This window comes from Stylophora pistillata, chromosome 14 (assembly GCF_964205215.1).
Source record: "Stylophora pistillata chromosome 14, jaStyPist1.2, whole genome shotgun sequence".
Lineage (NCBI taxonomy): Eukaryota > Metazoa > Cnidaria > Anthozoa > Scleractinia > Pocilloporidae > Stylophora > Stylophora pistillata.
In genome coordinates, this window is record NC_142532.1 from 15,399,919 (window position 1) to 15,423,011 (window position 23,093).

At 39.5% G+C, this 23,093-nt stretch overlaps 1 protein-coding gene across 2 annotated transcripts; it reads right to left on the bottom strand.

Annotated features, from left to right (window-relative positions):
• Positions 1-90: 90 nt before the first annotated feature.
• LOC148716758 (polycystin family receptor for egg jelly-like) lies at positions 91-22,319 on the bottom strand. Of its 2 annotated transcripts, none has more exons than XM_088745234.1 (18): positions 22,223-22,319; positions 16,660-20,271; positions 16,201-16,310; positions 15,675-15,730; positions 14,776-14,918; positions 13,434-14,196; positions 12,236-12,638; positions 11,519-11,716; positions 10,704-10,874; positions 10,028-10,153; positions 9,675-9,872; positions 9,044-9,298; positions 8,370-8,639; positions 7,335-7,784; positions 6,430-6,666; positions 4,232-5,656; positions 3,537-3,705; positions 91-3,172 (listed from the first exon to the last, which is right to left on the bottom strand). In XM_088745234.1, exons 2-18 carry the CDS (start codon positions 20,231-20,233, stop codon positions 1,134-1,136), a joined length of 10,587 nt encoding a protein of 3,528 aa, XP_088601360.1. In that variant the 5' UTR covers positions 20,234-20,271; positions 22,223-22,319; the 3' UTR covers positions 91-1,133. The 2 variants fall into 2 exon arrangements, with proteins under 2 accessions (XP_088601360.1, XP_088601359.1); XM_088745233.1 differs by having other exon boundaries at positions 16,660-20,274.
• Positions 22,320-23,093: the final 774 nt, after the last annotated feature.

A 23,093-nucleotide genomic window follows, 5' to 3' on the forward strand; every position in this document is an offset into this window, starting at 1 on the left:
TTTTAAAAAAGATTTGAAATCTTTACAATCATAGCCAATTGAAAGTAGGGTGTTTTTTTAAACAATAGCATTTCAATTATGGATGGTCAATACATCTTGAAATTTTTATTACTAATTATTAATATATGCATTGGTAAATCTTGTATAATCTTTCTGTGTAGTCATACTTAGGTATTATATAAAATGCTTAGTAGCAGCGATGATGATCAAGATGATAGTAATCAAACAACAACAAACATATGAAACATATGTGTGAACTGCGGTTATGAGACGTATATGAGCACGATCCTTCGCAGTAAAGCACTATTTGAGCAATAGTGAAAATCAGACCTGAAAAAAATTTCAGGCCTGTACGGGATTCGAACCACTGACCTCTGCGATACTAGTGCAGCGCTCTACCAATTGAGCTAACAAGCCAACTGGGAGCAGGCCATCAAATTAATTCGACATAAACCCGTAGACGATAGTAATCGTCAGTGATATGGATGATACTAATGACAATAATTATGATGATGATGATAATGATGATGATGATAATGAAGTCGACGATGGTAATGATAATGATGACGATGTGCTAATCAGTTAAAATGGTACTCCTCAGCATTTACAAACGATCTTATCCCTCTGCTTCTTTAAATGCGTCAACAGCCGGTAAAAACTAGTTTGTTGAAAGGGTTTTTCAGTGTCGGTGGTTAGCAGTGGATATTTACCTCGCCGCTTCGCGGCTTGATAAACATTCACCACTAACCACATCCACTTCGGTGAATAGTTGTTAAATATTGCGATATCTGTCTACGTAGCCACAGAGAAAACACATCTGAGTTATTTGATTTGAGCATCTTTGATCGGTTTGGTCATAAGCTGCGATTGGCATAATTAGATTTAGCACCCTGGTGCTCTCTAAAACGAATAATGGAAAATTTAGTTCAGGCGAAACTGGTGTACAAAAGAGGCACTGTAATGATCCCTGGACTATAGCTCACATGGAGTCAAAGTTGAGAAAGTAGTGGTCCAAATCTTAAAACCTCTCGTTAATATACTTAAGGACTTTGTTAATGGAGATTTTTTTGTCACGGCCGTACGATGAAAATATGTCCGGGATAAACACTGCAAAATGAACATACTTAGTTTTCTTATTTACCACCAGTTTTATCATTTTGGAGCTGTTGGTAAAAACTTCCAATTTTTAAGTGGATTGGTAGATCACGAGTTGATCTGCGTCTGATAAATCTCATTATTTCATCCTCCGAAGAATTTTTTGACCCACGATTCGTGTTCTTTTCAATATTATCTTGTGAAGTGATTGTTGCCGAGGAAAACTCTTCCATTTGATGTGGCGTAGACAACGTTCCTTGGCATGAAGTTTCATGATTCTTCTTGAGGGACAATTGGTGGATCATATAAAGCAGTTTTACATCTTGTCGTTTATCTTCCGTTGCGAGATTATTGGTCAACACGCCAATCCTGTCAAACAGATGTTCTAATGAGGAATCCAAATCAAACTCACTTGAAGAATCCTTTTTGATTGTTTCGAGCGTTCTTTTTGAATATTTTGGACTACTTGACTTCTCCAGTTCCAACTTTGCTGCCAAATGTTCTACAAGAGATTTTGGTATGAGTTTCCTCTTCCCCTTAGTGCTCAAGGTTTCGTCAAACTTTGAGTCGATTCCCTCCAAAGTTTTTTGTAGAGGCAAGTTGTAGCGGTCCTGGGCATTGGTAGAAGCTGTTTCATCTTCTCTCATTGTGTCATTTTGACCAGCATTTTGACGTTGTTGTAGAGGCAAATTGGAGTGGTCCTGGGATTTGGTTGAAGCTGTGTCATCTTCTCTCATTGAGTTATTTTGACCAGCATTTTGACGTTGTAGAGGCAAATTGGAGTGGTCCTGGGATTTGGCTGAAGCTGTGTCATCTTCTCTCAATGGGTCATTTTGACAAGAGTCTTGGCCTCGCTTGTTAATTCCTAAAAGCTCACTTACTCTCTCAAGCATAAAGTCAGCCATCTCAAATTCTTTGGATTGTTTATCAGTGTTGCTTTTGACGTCTTCGAAAGAATCGTTCAAAATTGCAACGAAAAAGTTCATAAAAATGAAAGACATCAATGTAAGAAAAGATATACCGTAGAGCGGACCCAAAAGACGATTGACTCTCATTAACTCATGAAAGCTCATTTGGCCCCCAAGGCACATGGTAACTTCTGAAAACAGTGTACTTGAAACAGATGAATAACCTTGAATGTGGGCGCCGAATGCCAGCTTCCCCATCTGAGCGTATGACACGAAAATAATGACAAATATCATAGAATAGGACAACAGTAAGCTTTTGGAAACGCGAAATGAGGACATCATTATGGAGACGTGCGGATTAAAGCGAATTATGTGTAGAAGTTTCAAGGTTGTTAGAAAAACTGCAATGGCTAAAACAGTGGTCTCTGCATGGCTCCAGCTAACGGCTTCTCCAAAACTTACGAAGGCGAAAGGGTTTTTCTTCACCATAGCAGCGAGTTTAAGAATCAGGTTTGACTTTAATATGTAGAAAACCACGACTAGAACTGAACTAATTATTTGTAGAATTTCCACCCAATTCCACACATCTCTAAAATAGGTCCACTTAGTTCGATATAGCTTGTATATTTCTTTTAGTAAAAAGACGAACGCCACCATGATAAACAGGAACTGGCAAATCAGGTAAAACTCGTAAAAGCCTGTTTCAGTACTCGTCAGCTGAAGAGTGTCTATCTTTGGAAAAGGATAGCCATATCCTGTAGGCAATATTTCATAATGGTAGGCTGAAATTATTAGGTAACCCGTATAAGCACTATAAATAGTGAAGTCAAGTAGAACTGCGCGGGTCTGCTGATCAATCCAACCGTATTCTATCAAGTTAGAGATAGCTGCTTGGGCTGTGCTTCTATTGTAGCCTAGATCTGCAACATATCCACCACCGTCGTAAACATCGAAGTAACCCCAGCTAGGCGAGTCGTGGAGTTTCTTGCTTGGCACATATTGCCATGGTGCAGGGCATAGGTCGGAAAAATTTGCCCATTCAACAGTGCCGCTGAATGGTCTCCAGCCTGGAAGGTTTGCAGGATTTTTATCTTCTTCATTAAAGTTATAGTGATCGTAGCAGCCCCTGCGTATGATGCCTTGTGCTATCCTTGGAACAATGCAAGAATCTATTTAAAAAAATTTAAATGTAAATGTAACTGTTTTGAAAATAATCGTCACAATTTTAATTGCTTCGCACATTTTTCTTTCTTGTTGCCGAGGCGTAGATTTCATTGTTCTAGTTAAAGGACTCTACTCTCTTTTGCCTTTACAATTTTTTTTTTCTTTTCTTATCCTACTCTTTAATTTCTTTCCTTTCTATACGATTTAGGTTCTGAAATTTGCATTATAACCAATAGATACAGAAAAAAAATGTGAAGTTTGTATCAAATGATCACCAAGATTTTCTCGTTCCTTGTTCCACTGCCTACGAGAACTTTTACAAATTCTGCGTTAATATAATTGAAAGTTCTTAAATAATGTTATACTTACCTTTCTGTATTCTTAGTTGTCTCAAGCGAGGCATTCCTAAGAGAACAGACATCTTGTTGCCAATGTACTCTTGCTGTTTTATTTTGTCGTTGTTGTACCAGTCGCTGACGTAGACGCCCTCCACAAACTCGACATCAAGCCATTTCCAGAAATACCGCGGATCTTTAGCCTAGGCAAGAAGATGCGTATCAAAATGTGCAGTAGCAGTGAACCGATAGGAACGCATACAAGGGAGGGGAGGACGGGGTTAGTGGGAAGGGCCAAGACAACTGAAAATCCTGAACATCTTACGTAATTATAAACACAATAAATTTCAAATTGATTGTAAGTGGTTATATGTGTGAGCGCACGCCAAGTAACATCCAAGTCAGTCCAAAATAAATCTTGACTTTCACATAGAAGATTTCCATTAATTAGATCTTGTAATAAAATAAAAATATGATTGTATCATATCGAGTATAGCTATATTCAAATGCGCTCGGTGGAACCTTCGGAGCAATGACAAAAGCCTAAACACAAGATCAGTCCACATAGGACGTAATCTATTGGAAGTTAAATCAAGCCAGAGTCAAGCGATGCAATTGATCTCACCTCTACGTCATTCTTGCTTGGCGCGCCGATCATTATAATTTACAAACAAGTCAATTTACAATTAACAAATGCATTCGGTTACCCTGAAATGTAGAGCTACTTACCAAAGAAAATTCGCCAAGGGTATTTTTCAGATCCATAGTCATGAGATATCCGTGGTAACTTCGGCTACCGTAACACACAATAATAAGCAAAAAGAAGAACAGAAGATAGCCCAGGACCTCTCTCAAAAAGGAAAACATTTCTGTCTCTTTAATCCTGTACTCTCTTGCGCGTATCAGTTCATCCTCCTTCGGCATCTCCACTTGAACGCTAGGATTGTTGTTGAAGCGTTTTCTTTCGCTATGCATTTTTTCTTCAGTGTTTTGGCTAACGGTTTCGGTGTCATCATTATTGCGATACAAAGAAGCGGTTAACACTATGATAATCAATATCTTCACAGGTTGTAGAACAAAAAGGTCTTGGGTGAAAGATATAAACATTGAAGAAAGCCACTGGTTCGAAATGTCCTTTCCCCATTGCAAGCTGAAGAAGAATGTAAAGACAGAAGACACAGAGACAGTGACAAGGACTAAAAACCAAGCAATGTAGGTAAAGAAGTGAGGGAGCGTAAATTTCTTCTTGACATCAGTTTGACTTTGGGAATTTTTATCCAAGTAAGAACTCTTTTCGTTTAGCGTGTCATCAACATCATTAGTATCCCCTAAGCTGGTAGTAGACAACTTGCCAGAAAAATGCGCGGGACTGTTCCTCGGTTTTTCTACGTCGACTTTATTTGGAGTTTTCTTGGCACTCCTCTTGAAAAATGTCATGATCATCAAGTTTACTGGAGTTACTATCAAGGCGCTCTCAATTCCCACCATTACTTGCCTCCAGCTGAATTTTAATGGACCAATTTGCAGGGTAGGATCTGGCTCTTTGTCTGTCCTGTAGAACAGGGCATTTGTTAACATCGCAGACAACAGTATACAAAGGCAGCAAGTGGCTCTTTGGACACGTGTGAATCTACTCCTTGGCAGCCTAGTAACAACCGAAAGCCAAACGTGTTCGTCGGAAAAACCTCTAGAACCTTGTAACCGCAAAGCATAACTAAACGTTTGCATTTCCTGCAAACGAAGAGGGGTTAGAATCCTGTCAATTTTACCGTCCCCTTTTTCCAGTGCAAACCAATCGTTGCAAAAGAATGTCCATTTTCTACCCGTCTGACGATCCACGACTGTCGCATGAATAAGAAACCATGAAGGATCTTTTCCTGAATTATTATGCCATATGCGGACGTATTCCAGTTCACCCAGTGACATTGGTAGGTGAATTCCAAATGTATCCTCGTTTCCACGCGCCAGTAAAGTCCTCGAGTCTGACATGTTCTTTTGTAAGGCTAGCGGCTCACTTTGCGCTTCGCTTCCGTGAATGACGATAACGATTCGAGCATCAGTCCCAGAATTCTTCCACACTCCAGTCGCTAATGTCAGTTGGTATTCAAAGTCATTTGCTTCATCTGACGAAAGTAAATGGAAAACTGGACCACTCTGAGAATCAAATAAATGATGTAACCGGGTTACTTAGATTGGTTATAATTACCATTATATTCAGTTAACGTAATTAGCCGCAGAAAGTGAAGAGGCTTTGTAAAATTTACATTTGAAGGCTTTCGTCCTTCGACAGGGACATAAAAACGTAAACAAAGAAGCCAAGACCCCTTGAGGATGATGACCTATTGAGTATAAAAGGACGAGATTGAACTGGGAATGAGATTGCTCATTAAAGGGTCGTAAACGCGTTTTGACTGTCAACAATAGTGTTGCGAGATAATGAGGTCGCAACGTTGAATTGCTCTCTTCTTTCAATGTTTGTCCTTTTACACTTTTTACTGATGATCGTGTCACTTCAGACATAGCCTCCCAATACTGCTTAGCATTTGCCTGCGATCGAACACCACTAACAACGTGTTTAGAAGCGTGTATAGGAAACTTCTTATCATTATCACTATTTCTGATGTAACCACATGCGCACCAAATCCTCGAGACCATGTTCCTCTTAAAGTTTAGGCAATTATGGTAACAAACTGACTAATTGGAGCTCACAAAATGAATACTTCGCCTAATAGTCACGTCTGATCTTTCATTCTTCAGTCCTACCTTTTTAATATATTTCAAAACTACTTTTGTTCTTCCTTGGTTATTGTTACGCTTCTAATTTTCAGGATTGCTTTTGTTGATTTGAGAACTGGCTGCATTTCGTTCTTTGCAGAAAAAATATGTCCCGAATTAGAAAGAGAAAGCAATATCTATCCAAACTATACCTTAGCCTTATCTTGTCTATCATATTTCCTTGCAAATACTACCACTAAGAAGTACAACAGCAGCACTGCAATTATTGTGACAAGGACGGCAACATTTCCAGTCTCGTGGAGGCGCGTTAGTTCATAGAAGACGACATCAAAATCTAGCTTGTTCGGCATCACTAGGACACCTCCACCAAATGACGTCAGATGGTCACACAAACAGTGTAAGGATGAGACATCTGACCCTGGTCCGACCTGCAAAAGGTCAATGGTCAAAGGATTATTTTCAAAATGAAAAGACAGGGGTAACTAGAGCTCCTTAATCAGGATTAAAACGAAATCCCGCCTTAACGAATTTGTGGGGCAAAAATTAGTTGAAATGACACATTTTAGACCAGGTTTTTCACAGTTTATATTTTTGAACAGGAGTTTTTATATCAGCATCTACCATTTCGGGAAAATTTGGCAATACACTGATGACAAAAAATGACGTAATACGGAATGTCTTGAAGCAACTTACCAAAGAAGCTTCTAGCTTTTTTTGACCGATTTTCGGGGTGAACATCATTCAGGGTGATCTAAAAGCTGTCGTTAAATTAAGCATTTAAAAAACTTTTCCTGTAAAAGCCGTCGAAAGAATTTTTCATCTGCCCCATTTACTTGTCTACCATTCAGCTTGTGAGGCAATATTTTGAGGTTTGGTCAGTTTGAAGGTGTGAGAGGAGAGGGTTTTTAATCAAGAGCTATTGGCTTCATGGCTTTTTATCGATCCAGCTTACAAAATTCTGGTACTGTTCAATGTAATAAGGTTGCAATTTGGAAAAGGCGCGAAGACTATATCAGTAAAATGAAAACACAACTAGGGGCTAAAAAATGATGACTTACCAAAGTAATCAGGTTTTAGCAATAATAGACAAACTTACTTTGCATCCCCTTGATAACCAGCGTTCTTCTATACCGTCCCAAAAAAGACAACTCTCTTCCAGCAGATTCATTGAGTAATTGACGTCTGTCTTTGGGTCATAAACAGGCTTCACCGTGATATTTTCGGGTCTTAGTGGTTCCTTAACCTCCACACATGATCTCTTTTGGCGGCCTCTTCCAGAACATGACCGCTTCTTACGTCGACTCTGGAGTTCTCCTTCACCCTTCTCGTACTGTATGCCGATATAATATTGTCCCGGTTTGTTCAACTCGTCAGGTAACAAAAGGATGTCGTAAGCTTCATTCCTGCAATGGCTATAAGAATCTTGGGAAGCCCTCAAGCATGAAGGATGCGGAATTTGCTTTGATACATCGTGCTCCGTGACAGTTGGTCGCTGGCCATGTCGCACGAATACTTTGAAGATGGCGTTATCTGTAGTTGGTTTGATCTGAAATAATGGTAGGACTGCTGCTCAAGATCTTTAATTCATTGAACTGACTTGACGAAAAACCATCCTAGTCTCAAAAACTTTAAAGTGAGTGTCAAAAGTGATCCACGGTTGCAATGTGATGGTTTTATTTTGATTGCATTGATCGAAAAAGGTGACACCGTCCCCTCAACGAATAACGTAAAAAAAAAAAAACCAAAGCCAAACCCTTCTTGCTCATACGCACTATCTTGCACTTCTGGTCTTTTGCTTGTCATTAGGTTATTATTGACCCCTTTCTCTATTCTGTTTTTTTTTTCGGATTTCTTTTATGCTCACATTGGTTCGGGTTCATGAAACTTATGGAATGCGTGTTTGCAGTGGGTAAATCCCAATTTGCATCCCTTACCCTTACAGTACCTTAAAAAAAGACATTTTTTAATCTTTTCTCCCAACCAAGACCTCTCTGATGTTCGCCCCTACGCTCTGCTATAGGAAAGATGTTGGTCGTAATCCCATCGCACCCTCCCTCTGGAGGAGCGTGTCCTTTTATTCTCTCGTTCAAATCAGTTTCTTGTTCACTGTAAAGTCATACATAATACTTACTCGAAATCGTACTGCACTACCGTCTGCATGCGGCAAGCTCACTACATGGTACTGCATCTTTCCTTCGCTACTGGGTTTAGCAAAGTACAAGCCACTTTCCTCAGGTGGAAAATTACCCTCGCGTGGAATCTTCATCTCGATATATTCATCACTATCTTTCACCGATAAAGTTTGTCCTTCGTGGTTTTTGATGGTCAAGCTAAGGACGTGAGAATCAACACGGGCAGCACTGACGTCCCACGTAAAGGGATTGAATGTACTCAGAGTCATCTGGTAGAGAAAGATAAAGCATGTGTTTTAAAACAGCATTTTACGTCGATGCTAGCACAGAAGTGATGTACAGAACCTTTGAGACATATTTTGTGAAAGCAACAGTTTTGATTTTTCCTGCTTCTTTCGTTTCATTCACCTTCGAACCCTTCCATCCGCTCCACATCCCTCTTCAACCTACTCCACGTAGCGTCTCTCTCTCTCTCTCTCTCTCCACCTCCTACCTAATGCTGACTTTCCAGAACTGCTAATGGCAGTCGATACCAGAAAATATTGATGAACATTTTCTTGTGACATTTTTTTTTTATGAGATGGGAAAGGTACCAATTATTTTTAAGAACCTCAGAAGTAAGCCATAGAGGTTTAAAAAATTCAAAACAAGTGGAAAATCTCGATTTTGTTACCACACTGTCGATATACTCAGCATCTCTCGCTTTCTCATCGGTTATGGCGCTGAAGGCAAATTTGAACTCCCCTACAGAAGGATCGTCTGTAAAATTTGTTGCTGTTTCCAGTGATCTGGGACTGAGTCTGTTAAGTACCATACTCAAGGACTGTGTTTGTACGCGGTTAGGCTCCTGATCCACGAGCATTTTGGATAGGAGAGCAACGCTTACATCATCAATAAGTTTCGCTGTGTCTTTGGAGACGTTTTCACTCTGTTAAAACGAAAAAAGAGATTGAACAGTAGTATTTTTTTGTATCTCGGACCTCGCGTGAGAAGCGAGGTCCGAGACAAGCATCGTGAGAAAAAGAAAAAGGGAAAGGAAAGATGAGATGCGATGAGAATGAACGAAGCAATAAATGAAAGATTAAATATCGATGGATGGATAAGTGGATCAACAAATAGATGGAAACTTTCTAAATGAATGAGTTCATAAACGAGCGGACGCAAAAAAATCTAAAAAGGCTGCAAAACGAAACAACGGAAGAAACCCAGAAAAGGAACTCAGAGAAAAAGGAACCCAGGAAACAATGATCGATTGGATGAATTCATCTAAAAATAGTCTGTAAACAATGACACGAGGTATTCACCTTGGACTGCGTTTCCGATGTCTCCGCTTTTTTATCGATCACACTCGCCTTCTGAGAAGCAGAGTTAAGAATGTTACCCAGACTCAGTACCAAGTTTTCCCCACCTTGTTCAACTAGGACGGACTCTGAACCATAATCTTCATTGGTCTTGCTTCGTAACAATGACGTCATAGATTTTAAGGCTTGCAGAGCAAGATCCTAAAAGATAGATGGATGATTGTTTTCAGAAGTGTTACAGTCTCTTCTCCTTTCAGGAAATCATATAATTGAGACAATAACACTTCTTGGTGAAGTTCGTTTAACATTTAACTGTAGAGCATCGTTCAGAATTGGATCGTTAAGCACTTACATACCTGCGTATCAGAGGTCACTTCGCTAGGTTCCAGTGTCGCTCGTGCGATCACAGACGTCACTTGAGTCAAGGATTGTAAATTACTTACTTCAATACTTGACACACTTTTCATTATGGAGTTTTTGATCTGTAGGGAAATATGGACATACCTTTTAGCTTAAAGTTAGATTCCACCTTCCCCTTGGATCTTTTATGGCCCCCCTCCCCCATCCAACCCACTTTCAGTATCTCCTATGGGAAAAAAAGTTTCATGGAAACAAAGTATGGCGCTATAGGTAAAACGAGGTCAAAACATTTTTCAACCAAATCGACAGTCCTTCTCCCTCTTTGGTGAGAAAAAATTAAAAAAAGAGAAGAGAAATTAAAGTCTCAAAACCTACAGACTGGTTGTAAAATTTAATTTAGTTTAATGAAATTCCTTTGCTTGTTTGAGCATATCCAAATTTACGAAAATTCATGTGATGCATAGCCTTTCTTAGTGGACTTCATAAAAAAACGTCCAGTGAGCAATGACTTGATTCTTGATCACTTCCGGCCAAGCTCGCGAAACATCAGTCATTGCTACCCACAGCAGTTCTTCTCAGGGCTTACCTCACGCAGACGTTACGAATACACGGTCACAGTTTTGTTGAGAGGATAACAGACATGAATGCACAATGTACCTAATACATAAATACCTCTATCTTGTCCTCAGAGGACGTAGAATTTGATTCCTCGACTGTTCCTAACACAGCATTTGCTAATTGCGTGGCACCTCTAACATTCCCTGACTGAACCAAAATGTTAAACTGACTACTATTTCCAACCGCAAGTTCAATGAGACTGTCGTTGGCAGGTGGCGGTTCGACCTAAGAGAATCATGATGTCACATAGGTTTCCTATCAACAAATCTCCCTTTGACAAATTACTAAGTCTCGTCGTAATGTTCTAAAACGTGGTATGACATTATAGAGCCGCACAAACTGACCTGTAAGGTTTTCCTGATAGAAAAAATAACGGACAAAAAGGCATGCAATAAAAAAAAAAAAAAACAGAGCAAAAAGCTGATCAGAAGTTATCGGACAGATTATATTCAAAACACCTAACTTTAAAATTTCATTCAGTTGGAAGGCGTGTAAAAAAGCTGCCACATAACTTTTTTTCAATGGAAAATTACACCGTTTACCTATCTCGTGTTTAAGGGAAATACCCATATATGTTCTATCACCTTCCATCCTTAAAGCGTTCGAGTGGATATAAATTCGAATTTTCAAAAGGTTTCGACGTTTTCCGATAAGAAAGGTCTATTTAATCTAGTAAAAAGCTCTTTTTCCGTAGTAAATTTACCTCTAACTCTGTTTACCTTGTCCCGCGATCTCAGACAATGGTAAACATTTTTCTGATGACTTTCTGATATTCTCGTTAGGAAAGTATGGTTTCTATTCTTGTATTTACTCAGTAGAAAAACTACTTTGTAATTTCATACAGAGCTTACAAGTAGTCAAACAATCACCTTTATGTGGAGAACAAAGTTGCTGGAAGCCGACAGACTATCTGTTATCATTATTTCAAATGTAATATTATATCCATCTTTCTCCTTTCCAGAGGGAAGCACTGTAGTAACATGATCAGTAGATCCATATTGCACGACAGTGTACAATCCACGGTCCGTTTTGTAATGGAACTGATACGTCAGAGGTTGTTGTGGGTCCTTAAAAAGACAAGACACATGTAAGCTTAGAATAATGTTTCAAACCAGCGACCAATTATCGCCTGTGCCAGGACTTCTTCTCAGTTATATACATTTAGCCTGGGGTGTTGTCTCCAGTTCTTCGTTTCTAAGACGTGGGAATTCCTCACTTCTTTTGAAAGAGAAGTGGAGGTATTGGTAAAGTGCTTTTAAATGATGTTGACATTTAATACTGCGCAACAAGGGTCATTCACAAAGAAACTCTATCCACTACAACTTTCATAAGTCTCGCAAACGCTAATGCCATCATTTTTCTTCAATTTAATTTTTAAAGAAAGTAAAGGAAACTACGGGAAGAAAACAGTTACCAACAAAGACCAATCAGATATGGATAAAAACTCCAGTTGAATTGAGGCTTTAATATACCTGTAAAATTGCACGTCAAAGGATTCCTAAAAGAAAGTTGGCAAGTCTTGCTCTTCACATTTTTATTCGTGGTACAGAGAAGTCTCCTAGAAACAAGGAAATTATATCTCTTACCTGCCAATCAATGCATGAAAAAGCGAACGCCGTCTTCAATGCCTGTCCATTCGTCGGGGTCACAGTACAATTTCCTGGACTTGGCGGAGCGTTCACTCTGAACTGATAGGCCGCATTCCCATCGGGTCCGTCATCCTGCGAGACCAAGACTTTCAGTCGATAAAACCGCTCACTTACGATGAGTGGCTGTAGTTGATTTGCTTTAATAATAATACCAGGAAGATCCATGTCAGTCTCTGTCATGTTACGTGTCAGGATATTTTCTTGCAGCTCACTTCCAGTGGAATCTACAATGACAAGCTGCCAGTGGTAGGTTGCTGTCTGACACGCTTGTCCCTTGCATGTCGTTGCGATGCTGATTCTTGTAGAGGCGCTTGCAGTTTTTTCACAGTTAATCAGGCATCTGTGATATAATAGAGACGGAGTTGCAAAAGGAAGTAGTATCAGGGTTGTTGCTATTGTTATTGTTGTTTTAATTTGAGTTACAGGTAAATTGATTTAGTTGACAGAAGCTTTTTCTACCAATATTGTTACTTTATAGGATCATATGAAAAAAAAATTGCTGAGAAATAATATTTTCAATGTCAACTCAATCAGCATGATTAACCCCTCGAGACCTGCTTCCGAGGGCTTCACATCGGCTAGCCCACGTCAAGCCCTTGTGTTTGTCTAACTTTCTGCCCGCGGTACACTGCACCTGGATACCACACTTGAGTATGTGCACTTCAACAGGCTACTTATATGTTTACTAGCGCAAGCACATCCGATTTCTAAGTCACACACATAAGCTCACATGCGTATTACCTTCTTCTTTGCCCTAGATTTGTACCTGCAATTCAACTGTCCGCGCATGTTTGAAATAGCACATTGTACGGACAGAAGGTCGTACGGTCACGTGAAAACCAAATTTTTCGGCTTGATAGGTTACCAATTTTGATTGTAACAGTACTTCGCTTCGCGCGATGCGCGTGCTACGAGCTCCGCTTTTACGTTCACTGAAACTGCAAGTGGTTTTGTATGAATTCCTCTGAGATCGATTTCCTTATAGTTATGTTTAGGATTGTGGCTAAAAGTTTGACAATACAGGTTTGAGGATTGAGGTGTTATCATTAAACGGCACCAATCATTTAAAGATAGGAAACATTCGTTTCCAACAGCCAAGAAATTTTACAAGAGACTATTTCTTACTGTTTCTTACCGCATTGTCACTTGTGGTGGATTACCACTGACAATCTTAATTTCCTGAGTGAAGTCGTCCTCTCTGTCATCCTTTGTGACGATAAGCTTGACGTCATACAACTCACCAACAGTCATAAGACTAGTTTCCAGGCTCACAACCGTACCGTTGGAGTTTAGTTTCCCCACACCGGTTCCAAAACATCCACCCTGACCAGGACCCAAGGAACTGTGAATCACTGGTAGCGAAGCCAACGAAACATTGGGAAAGTGCTCTTGACGTTTCTTACACAACCACGTGAAATGCATGGATGTATGGTCACCACTCTCAACGTCTGGATCTTTAGAGGCTAAACCGTCCAATAAAATAGGATCACCCTTTCCTCGTGTAACCTTGTTCCCTCCTGCAATGTCAGCTATAAGTTTAGACTTGCTAATTTTGAAAAATCCCAAAATACTGCTTGTTACAGATGGCTGATTTGAATAAGCTGCTCTAACGTCCACGTAGTACTGTCCGTAATCAAGTGTTCTTTTTTGCAGGGTCCATTCTGTAATTCTTGAACCCAAGAGAATTTTATTCTGTATTTCGATGTTTCCTGAAGCTTTTATGTCAAATTTGAGTAGATACCACGCAAACTGTAGCGCTTGTGAAGAATTACACTCCGCTTTTCCGACAGTGGCCTGGATGATAAAATTTTTGGAACGCAGAATGGAAAAAGCAGATTGTTTGGCTCTTCTCTCTGGTAAATTTGTTATACTAACTTCTGGAGGAATGCAAGATTTATCTGTGAAAGAAAAAGGTATGCTAAAGAATTCTGAGATATTTAATGTCGCTTTACAAGGTTACGGTCAGTTTATATTGTAACAAGTCACCTAACAACAACAACTTTGGGTGGAAGGGAGTACTCCTCTGAAGAATCTATGCTGACATGAGCTACCCAGAGGGATCTAGTCTTTGCGCCGTTTTCTGTCTCAAAACGGGTATGGTGCACATATGTTAGCCATCGTGACTACTTTAGTATGAAGTCGTGTTTGTTTCTTAAAGGAACGACAAGAGCGTGTTGAACTGAATGGTGAATTTCGCCAAATCTGACTTGGCATTGGTGTCAGGTCTCCAAAATAGAAAGAGTTTTAGAGGCCAGTTCTGAAAAGTGCATGCTGTGGTTCAAAACAGAGTCGAGATTGAGAAAACAGAGAATAGGATTCCTTTCAAAGATTGTTGACAATCCCCTCACTTTCCTATCAAAAAAGGAACCACGTGATAACGACAATAACGCTACCGGTAAATAGCATTAGCATTGACATAGACCAACTTAGATATCGAAATTGATACATTCTATTACTTGAAGGAGTCAGTAGCATACCTTCTACACCCCAGTAAAGCGCAGTCCAAGGTATGTTCCCCAGTTTTCCGGTCTTGTTTAATTTGTTTATTTCCTCGTAAACCTTTGATGTGTTATATTCATCGTTAAGAGTTAAAACAGCAGTTACTTCCACGCTTCCAGGTCTGTTAGATTAAGAAAACAGAAAGAAAACATAACGTATGAATCAAAAAGGACGTTCTACACTTACAAATTGATAGAAATTGACCAAACAAAACTGGCGAACTCTTCTTGGAGCTTTTAGCGAACAACGGTACGCCAAATTGACTAAGGAGTTTCTTCGAACCAGATCCAAGGCATTCAACTGATGATAATGACTTTTACTCAAGTTTTCAAAGCATAAACGTCATCCATCAGCAACAGTCCCTTTAAACCTTTTACCCTGTAGTGTTTGCGTGACCTCAGGGAGTTATGCAAAGCGGGAACTTGGTTTATGTGACTCAGAGAGCGTGTGTGCGGTGATCGAAACTGAGAGTGCGGAGGTACTTCGTGTTGCTTGCCTTCGGGACTCAGTGAACATTTAGAAATATTACAGACCCCCAAGAGTGACATGGATTTAACTTCTCTTAACAACTTAACCCCTGAATCAAACATTAAAGTCACCAGCACAAAGGAAGTGATCTCCAGCTGAAGAAACTCTTGATTGTTAAACAATTTCTCCTCGTCAATACCTCATGAAATTTATATAGCCAACAATTTGGAGAATATGCATACTAATGTTGAGGTGTTCAGGGGTAAGGATTACTTTCATCGAGGCTATATCACACCATCGGCTGTTACTCTGCCAACACCAAACATGATAATTAAGTCAAATATTCGAAACCTTCCACTCCAAATAAAAACTTTGGTCTTTATACATGCAGAAATACAGCTGGTCTTACCTAATATACAGGATCTTGACACTTGTAACACCATGTGGCCCAAGATGCGATAAAATCTGGGAAAACATCACGATAGATAATAACATAAGTATAAGTCGTGACTCTACCGTATACACATGTTGAAAGATTAACTTTTTACCGCGTACTTTTTCAGGGCGTTTTCCGTTTATCATTAGAACTAACACCTCATGAATACCCAGGGGACAACGCTGAAAATGCGTGGGCATATTTCAGACGGTGGGACAGTAAAAAAAAATCGAAACTGCGCTGCTTCCGCGCATAAAATAAAGGGGATTTGCCTTCCAATTATTTTTTATACCTGCAAGAGCCACTTAAAATACATAATACATTGTCCACCCAAAAATATAAATCTAGAGCCAATTACAGCTGATCCCTGTATCCCGACCACAAGCGTTAAGCCTGTTCCTAATTCAAATGTCAGTTACAGATTAGCTAATTTGGTAAGAATATAGAGCAGTCTGACTGAGATGGTCTTTTGCTCTTCGAGAAACCAATCTTGCCTTACCTCAGATGTAACGTTTTCTTCGATACGTTTATATGTTGCAGAGGTGTCGTTGAAAAGGTCGAAGTCGAAATTGACTTTTTTCAGCAAAAAGACAAATCGCAAAGGTGTCACTTAAAAAAAAAGCATTTCAAAATGTCTATGCTTTAAAGCATTAAAGTAATTGTACTGATTTAAGTAATTATTAACAAGAGTAATTGAGTTTTAGAACTACTAGAACGCTTGGAAAAAGGGAAAAAAGTCATGACAAAGCTAAATGGATCACTCTTGGCAGCAGTTAGGTTTATGAGTGTCGAAGGCATGAAGCAGTTGAGACATTTCTTCTCTAGGCCAGCGCTCCTACCTCCCTTCTATCCTATCCTTTAAAGTTTGGCGGAGCAAACGTCATCCACGCCTTTAAAAGTTTTCTCTCTAAGTTCAATGATCAAAATTTTCTCTCTCTCTGTTTTAGTAACTTCTTACCTTTTCTTAACGGTGGCAGTATAATTGCTGTTGAATGTTGAGGTGAGTAAAATTTACTTGAAACTGCTGTTTCTTGGGCGGTGAAGCTGGTTGAATTTTGTTCGTGTAAAGACGAATGAACGTTAAATTCTATCGTTTTAAATTTCTGCTGGGAAGAACTGATTGCAGGCAGAAAAGTAAAAGGGTTCGGAGACGCTTCGTCCTCAATTGTGGATGTCGGCGTCTTCGTGAGTTTATTTTCTGACAACACTGTTAGGTTTTGCTGTATGGTGGAATTTACAATTAGTACTGGTGTTGCAAAAAGTCCAGAAGAGTTCTTGTTTTGCAGCCCTAGAATCGTTGTGAATCTCTGTTCTGCGGTTAAATTTGCTTCAGGAAGGACTGATGGTAGTTGGTAAGTGCGTATGGAACTGTTTTGAGGACTAAAAGTTGTCGGTTGTACAAAGGAGCTTGGTTGAGATTCAGTGGATGTCAGTCTTAGGTCAAAAAGACTGTCTTCAGAAAACAGTTTCACAGCTGATTTTGTTTGATCAATAGGTGATGATGGTTTTTCAGTAGAATTGCTTCGAAGATTCAAAGACGAAAGTTCAAGAGAAGAATTCTGCTGAGAAGCAGATGTCGAAATCTGCCCAGTGTTGCTCTTGTAAGGTATCAAAGTTGCATTTTGAACGTTTGAGTCAGCATCAGGAAAATCGGTTGCTGGTATTCCATGATATATCAGCGTTGTAGGTTGCTGCTTAGAAGCTGTTTCGCTCTGGGGAGTAATGGATAGTGGCTGCTCGGTATAATTATATTTTGGATTCAAAGATGCAAACTTTGTCGTAGAATACATCCTAGTTGACGTTGTTGCTAACTCTTCAGAAGAACCATTTTGAGACAGTGAAGATAGTGCTTGTAATTTTGGAGTTAAGTTCATGGAAGGTCCATCTGTTTCCTTCTGTTCCAAAATGCTGCTTTGAGAAAGCTGAGCAGAGGAACTAGAGTGAGATGAAGCAGTTATTGGCTGTCCATTGGAACCATTTTGAGCCAGAAATACGACATTTTGTGTTTGTGAGGGTAAACTTAGCTTATCCACTGGTAAAGATGTTTGAGCAGAGGAACTGTTTGAAGAAACCGTAGATTGGACCTTGGCAGGGGCGCTTTCGTACGATTTAACGGTCGCTGGTTTCCCAAAGTAGTTACTCTGAAAGAGAGAAGTGCTATTGTGTTTATCCTGTGCTGGAAACATCTGATCAACTGCAGATGATGGCTGTCTAACCAAATTGTTTGATTTTGTTCGATCAACAGGTGTTAATCGCTGTTCAGTAGAATTGCTTTGAAGATTCAAAGACGAAAGTTCAAGAGAAGAATTCTGCTGAGAAGCAGATGTTGAAATCTGCCCAGTATTGCTGTTGTAAGGTATCAAAGTTGCATTTTGAACGTTTGAGTCAGCATCAAGAAAATCAGTTGCTGGTGTTCCATGATATATCAGCGTTGTAGGTTGCTGCTTAGAAGCTGTTTCGCTCTGGGGACTAATGGATAGAAGCTGCGGGGTATAATTATATTTTGGAATCAAAGATGCAAACTTTGTCGTATTAGAATACAGCTTAGTTGACGTTGTTGCTAACTCTTCAGAAGAACCATTTTGAGACAGTGAAGATAGTGCTTGTAATTTTGGAGTTAAGTTCATGGAAGGTCCATCTGTTTCCTTCTGTTCCAAAATGCTGCTTTGAGAAAGCTGAGCAGAGGAACTAGAGTGAGAAGAAGCAGTTATTGGCTGTCCATTGGAACCATTTTGAGCCAGAAATACGACATTTTGTGTTTGTGAGGGTAAACTTAGCTTATCCACTGGTAAAGATGTTTGAACAGAGGAACTGTTTGAAGAAACCGTAGATTGGACCTTGGCAGGGGCGCTTTCGTAGGATTTAACTGTCGCTGGCTTCCCAAAGTAGTTACTCTGAAAGAGAGAAGTGCTATTGTGTTTATCCTGTGCTGAAGGCATCTGATCAACTGCAGATGATGGCTGACTAATCGAATTGTTTTGAAGTGCCAACGATGGAGGTTTGGCAGAAGAACCCAGGAGGGGAGTACTGGTTATTGGCTGACTATAAGAGGTGCTATTTTGAGCAAGAGAAGTGCTAATTTTTTGTTCAAGAGTCGAAGGTAACTGCATCACTGATAGTAACAATGGCTGACTAGGGTAACTGTTTTGAGATATTGAAGTTTGAAGCTTTGATGAGGAACCTTTGAAGGATGTAAGGGTTACTGATTGTCCAGAGGACTTTGCTGGAGAAATGGTATTTTGATGTCTTAGAGATGTAGCTGGCTGGTCCAATGATGTTTTTTTCTGACCAATGAAAGTAGTTTGAAGTATCAAAGATGAGATTTGGTTGGTGGGACCTTCATCAGCTGTACTAGTTATTGGCTCCTCATAAGATAAGGTATTTTGCTGTTCCTGAGTTAGATTTACCTGGTCCACTGACAGTAATGACTCACCAGAAGAACTGTTTGGAGCAATCAAAGACCCAATCTGTGAAGAAGGATTGAGCTGGGATACAAATATCGATGACTGTTCAGTCGAACTGTTTTGATGATATAAAAGTAATGATTGTGGAGCTGAATTAAGATAACTTACAGATGTTATTTGGTTCTCTGTAGTACTATTTTGCTGTAACAGTGTTGCCGGCTGTACGACTGAACTAGCGATAGGAGCAACAGTTGTTGACGCTTCTGGTACTCGGTAGATAGTTCGTGACCAGAAGATCTGTGAGAGCTCTACTTGGATCTGTGTTAGTGCTTCCGTTGTTGTCTGCTGCTCATCAGTTCTGTATATTGGTGTCAAGGTTGTTGATGTTGTTGTGATTATTGCAGCTAAGTCATTTCCCTTGTCACCTGCTGATGTGCTACTTGAAGGAGTCAACGATCTAAGTGCTGACGTTAATGATTTTTCAGTATAACTGTTGCGATAAACTACATTTGTCGGTTGATATTGTATAGTTGAATAGACGTTAGGCAGAGAAATTACCTGCACTTCCGCAGTGCTCGAAGGTATAGCTTTTTGTTCTTCAAGGGAACTAATCACAGAAGCGACTTTTGTTGTTGGGTCTGGTGCTTGAAGGATGACGGCAGCGCTTGATGTATACCCAGAAAAACTCGTTTGAGAAATCATATGCGCTGGCTGCTCTGAAGAACTCTTGTGAGACTGTGTTGTTATTTGCTGTTGATTTCCGGTGGAAGTGTTTTCAGAAGCAACATTTAACGTTTCTGGTGATGAGATCTGATTTTGTGTAGCCTCAGTTGCGTTGCTTGTGGGATCGTTTGTAACGGCCGCAAGTATTGCTGGTTGATAATGCAGAGTAGTCAACAGAGGCTGCGCCGTTGCTGATTCCTCTGTGTCCTGTGCCCTTGATACAGTTGAGTCGGAGAGCAGAGCTGTATACACTTGATGTACATTAGTTGTTGGGTGTTCGGTGGAACTTAAATGAGACCTTAAATTCGCCGTTGCTTGCGCAGTAATCTGTGTTGAAATGAACCGAGGTCTTGTAAAGAAGAACATCGTCATGAGAACGTAAAGTCTGCGAATCAGGCAGGCCATGACTCAAAAAATTAGCTGCTTGTCATCAGTTGACCGTTCTGCTACGAAGAAAAGATACTTCATAGTTAGAATTCGTAGGAACTTTCGGCTTTCAGTATAAAACCTTGAAAGACTTATAGGTAAAAGTGCTAGATGAAGAATATGAGCGAATTAAATTGATAATGTAAAACGTATTCAAGGGAACAATAAAGAAAAAGTGCGTGAAATTAAAATAAAAGAGCATTGTTCCAGCAAAAGCTCGGATCAATGTTTTCTTTTAGGCATTCAAATCTGGCCATAATACTAGAATAGTGTTTACATTTCTTTTCGCCAACTGTCCCTAGCGCTGCATCGGTAGTGCTGGAGAATGTCTCCGGATATTAGGCAGGTAAGCCACTCGGTGTTATACAGCTTTTTTTGCAAGTCTGGTAAGCAGCAGGTAATTGCTAGCGCGACCTACAACGTGTTCTTGCATTCGAAATTCAGCTGTCCTGGTCAAATGAAATTATGGAAGCAATTCTTTCCTGACCTGTCTAAACACATGAGTCGAGAAAGTTTTCAATGTGTTATCAAAAGAATGATCTCTGAAGTCTAAAGAATAACGTGTAGATAGACTAGGATTTCATCTTGTTTCACCAGATAAAACGATCATAGAAAATATTTTTGCTCCTTTTTGATTCCAAACTGAGCACAGCTTATCTTCTGAAATTAGATGGGAAAGCTTTTCGTTTATGAAATTATGTTTTACGACATACGTCCCACATTCTTTGTTTAATCATTAGCAATGTTAAGTTATAATTGCCAACAAACAAAAGAGACTTGAAAAAGCAATCGAAGCTAACAGCTTCGACTACTCCATTAAAGTTAAAAAAAAACTATTTTTTGAGCAATTGGTCACCTCCAATGATCCAGCTGTAACGTTAATTATAAAAAAAATGTTTAGGAAGCTGCACCACTAAATGTATACGAGCGTACTGACATTTTAAATTAAGAAAAAGCCCAAATGCAAGGAAGGACACTGTTCAATTATCCATTTCAGTATAGAGGTAATCGACTGGAAATGCGGATCAATTATTCAAAATTAACTGTTTATGAGCCTGGATTAGCAATGAAATTTAAGACAACATCGAGTGGCCATACAAAAGAATGACCAGATGATCTCGAACTTATCGTGATTTATCCAAATTCTTGTTGATATGCGCTTATCTACCTACGTACCGTTATCTCTTCCCTAGAAAATTTAAAATTAAAATATGTATTTTGTTCGTGAATAACAAAGTGGTTTTTGAAATGGCCGTTAGTGCGTGGAATCTTGAGTTAGTTTCGTTCTCTCTCAAAGCAGTTATTTCTCGCAACTTTGTTAGCTATTTCGTTATGTATTGTTCCAATTTCGTTTGACTTAAACCATCCTCGGTAAACAAATTAAAGAATGCATCAAAAGTGAACGAAAACAGATGGGCATAAGCTTTGCACCGGAAAATTCTCAATAATAATTGATTTAACGAGTTCCGTCCTTGCTTAGAGAGTGAATGCCTTAAGTGTGTTCTGCTATGTGTTCTGAGCAATATTAAGTCATTCATCTATCTCTACAAGGACGGAGACACCTTTTGCACGGTTTCGTTTCGCTCTATCTTGCCAGAGCATTGATCATGAGGGCGAAATGTCCACACTTCATATGAGAAAGATTGCATTTATTCTGTACGACATGTGTCATATAAACCTCGATATCCCGATAACCTTTTCACCAAAAGCAATAATGGAACATAGTGTCGTCAGCTACCCGCCATTTTAACGCAAATATGAAAGCAGTTACTCGGAATAAGAATATTTTTTCCAGCTCGGGAGTGAAACAAAAGTTACCCGAGGCCGTTCATTCTTAACGTCAAAGCGTCATGTCTGAACCAGTCCTACCAGAGTAAACTCTTGACTATAGAAAAGTTATGTTTAACTGAAGTCAGATGAACCGTTGATGAATCTAGAAAAGATAGAAGTTAATGTGCTCCACGATACCTTGATCTCTGAGTGATCTTTCGCGACTCCAGTGAACACTTCGTTATCCATTAAAATCTGTAATCATGCATAATGGCCATGTTTGCACCAGATCGAGTTCGTAAACAAAACACCCACTTAGGTCATAAGAAAAAAATTTCCTTTTAGATCTGCATCACATGGAATGATGAGAAATGATGTGTGGAGCCCTCGGGCACCCTCCATAAATTATTTAAGAAACCGTTCAGTGGGGAGTCATCACTAGCTAGCTACATCTAGTATACAGCATATTTCCGCTTATGCCAACAAATAACACAGAGAGTAAAAGTTGCCTTAAGACTGCATAAACTTAAGTGTAATCATTAGAAAGGGATGGTTCCTGAGATTGTATGCCTTCGCCTGATTTTTTTTGTATGATAGAAAACTTGTCTCAAAACAAGTTTTCTTTTTAAATTAAAAAAAAAAAATGTTCCTTAGTTAGAATTTCGAAAATGGCTGCATGTGTTTACCGTCTCATAGAGCGCCAGACCTCAAACTCAACATAACGCATAAAAGTAGCGTTGAGTTCCAAACGTAAATTAAAACAATTTGCCGCCGCAGTTTCGCTCCGCAGACAACGCAAATTTGGGTGATTTCACGTTGTTGTTTTGAAATGACAGCTAAGAAATGTACAAAGTTTTAAAATGCACGTGCTGGGCTATAGTTCTGCCAATTATATCTATTGTTTTTCCACGTTCTCGGTTTGCTTAAAGTCCCTATTCTTCACCTAAACTGTAAACATCACACACTTTAATTTCGTAATTGCTTAGATCATCAATTGTCCAAGCTGGAAAAACCATTGAAATGAATTAAAACATGGACGCTTGTTTGCTTTTTCCCGCTATTTTAGGGG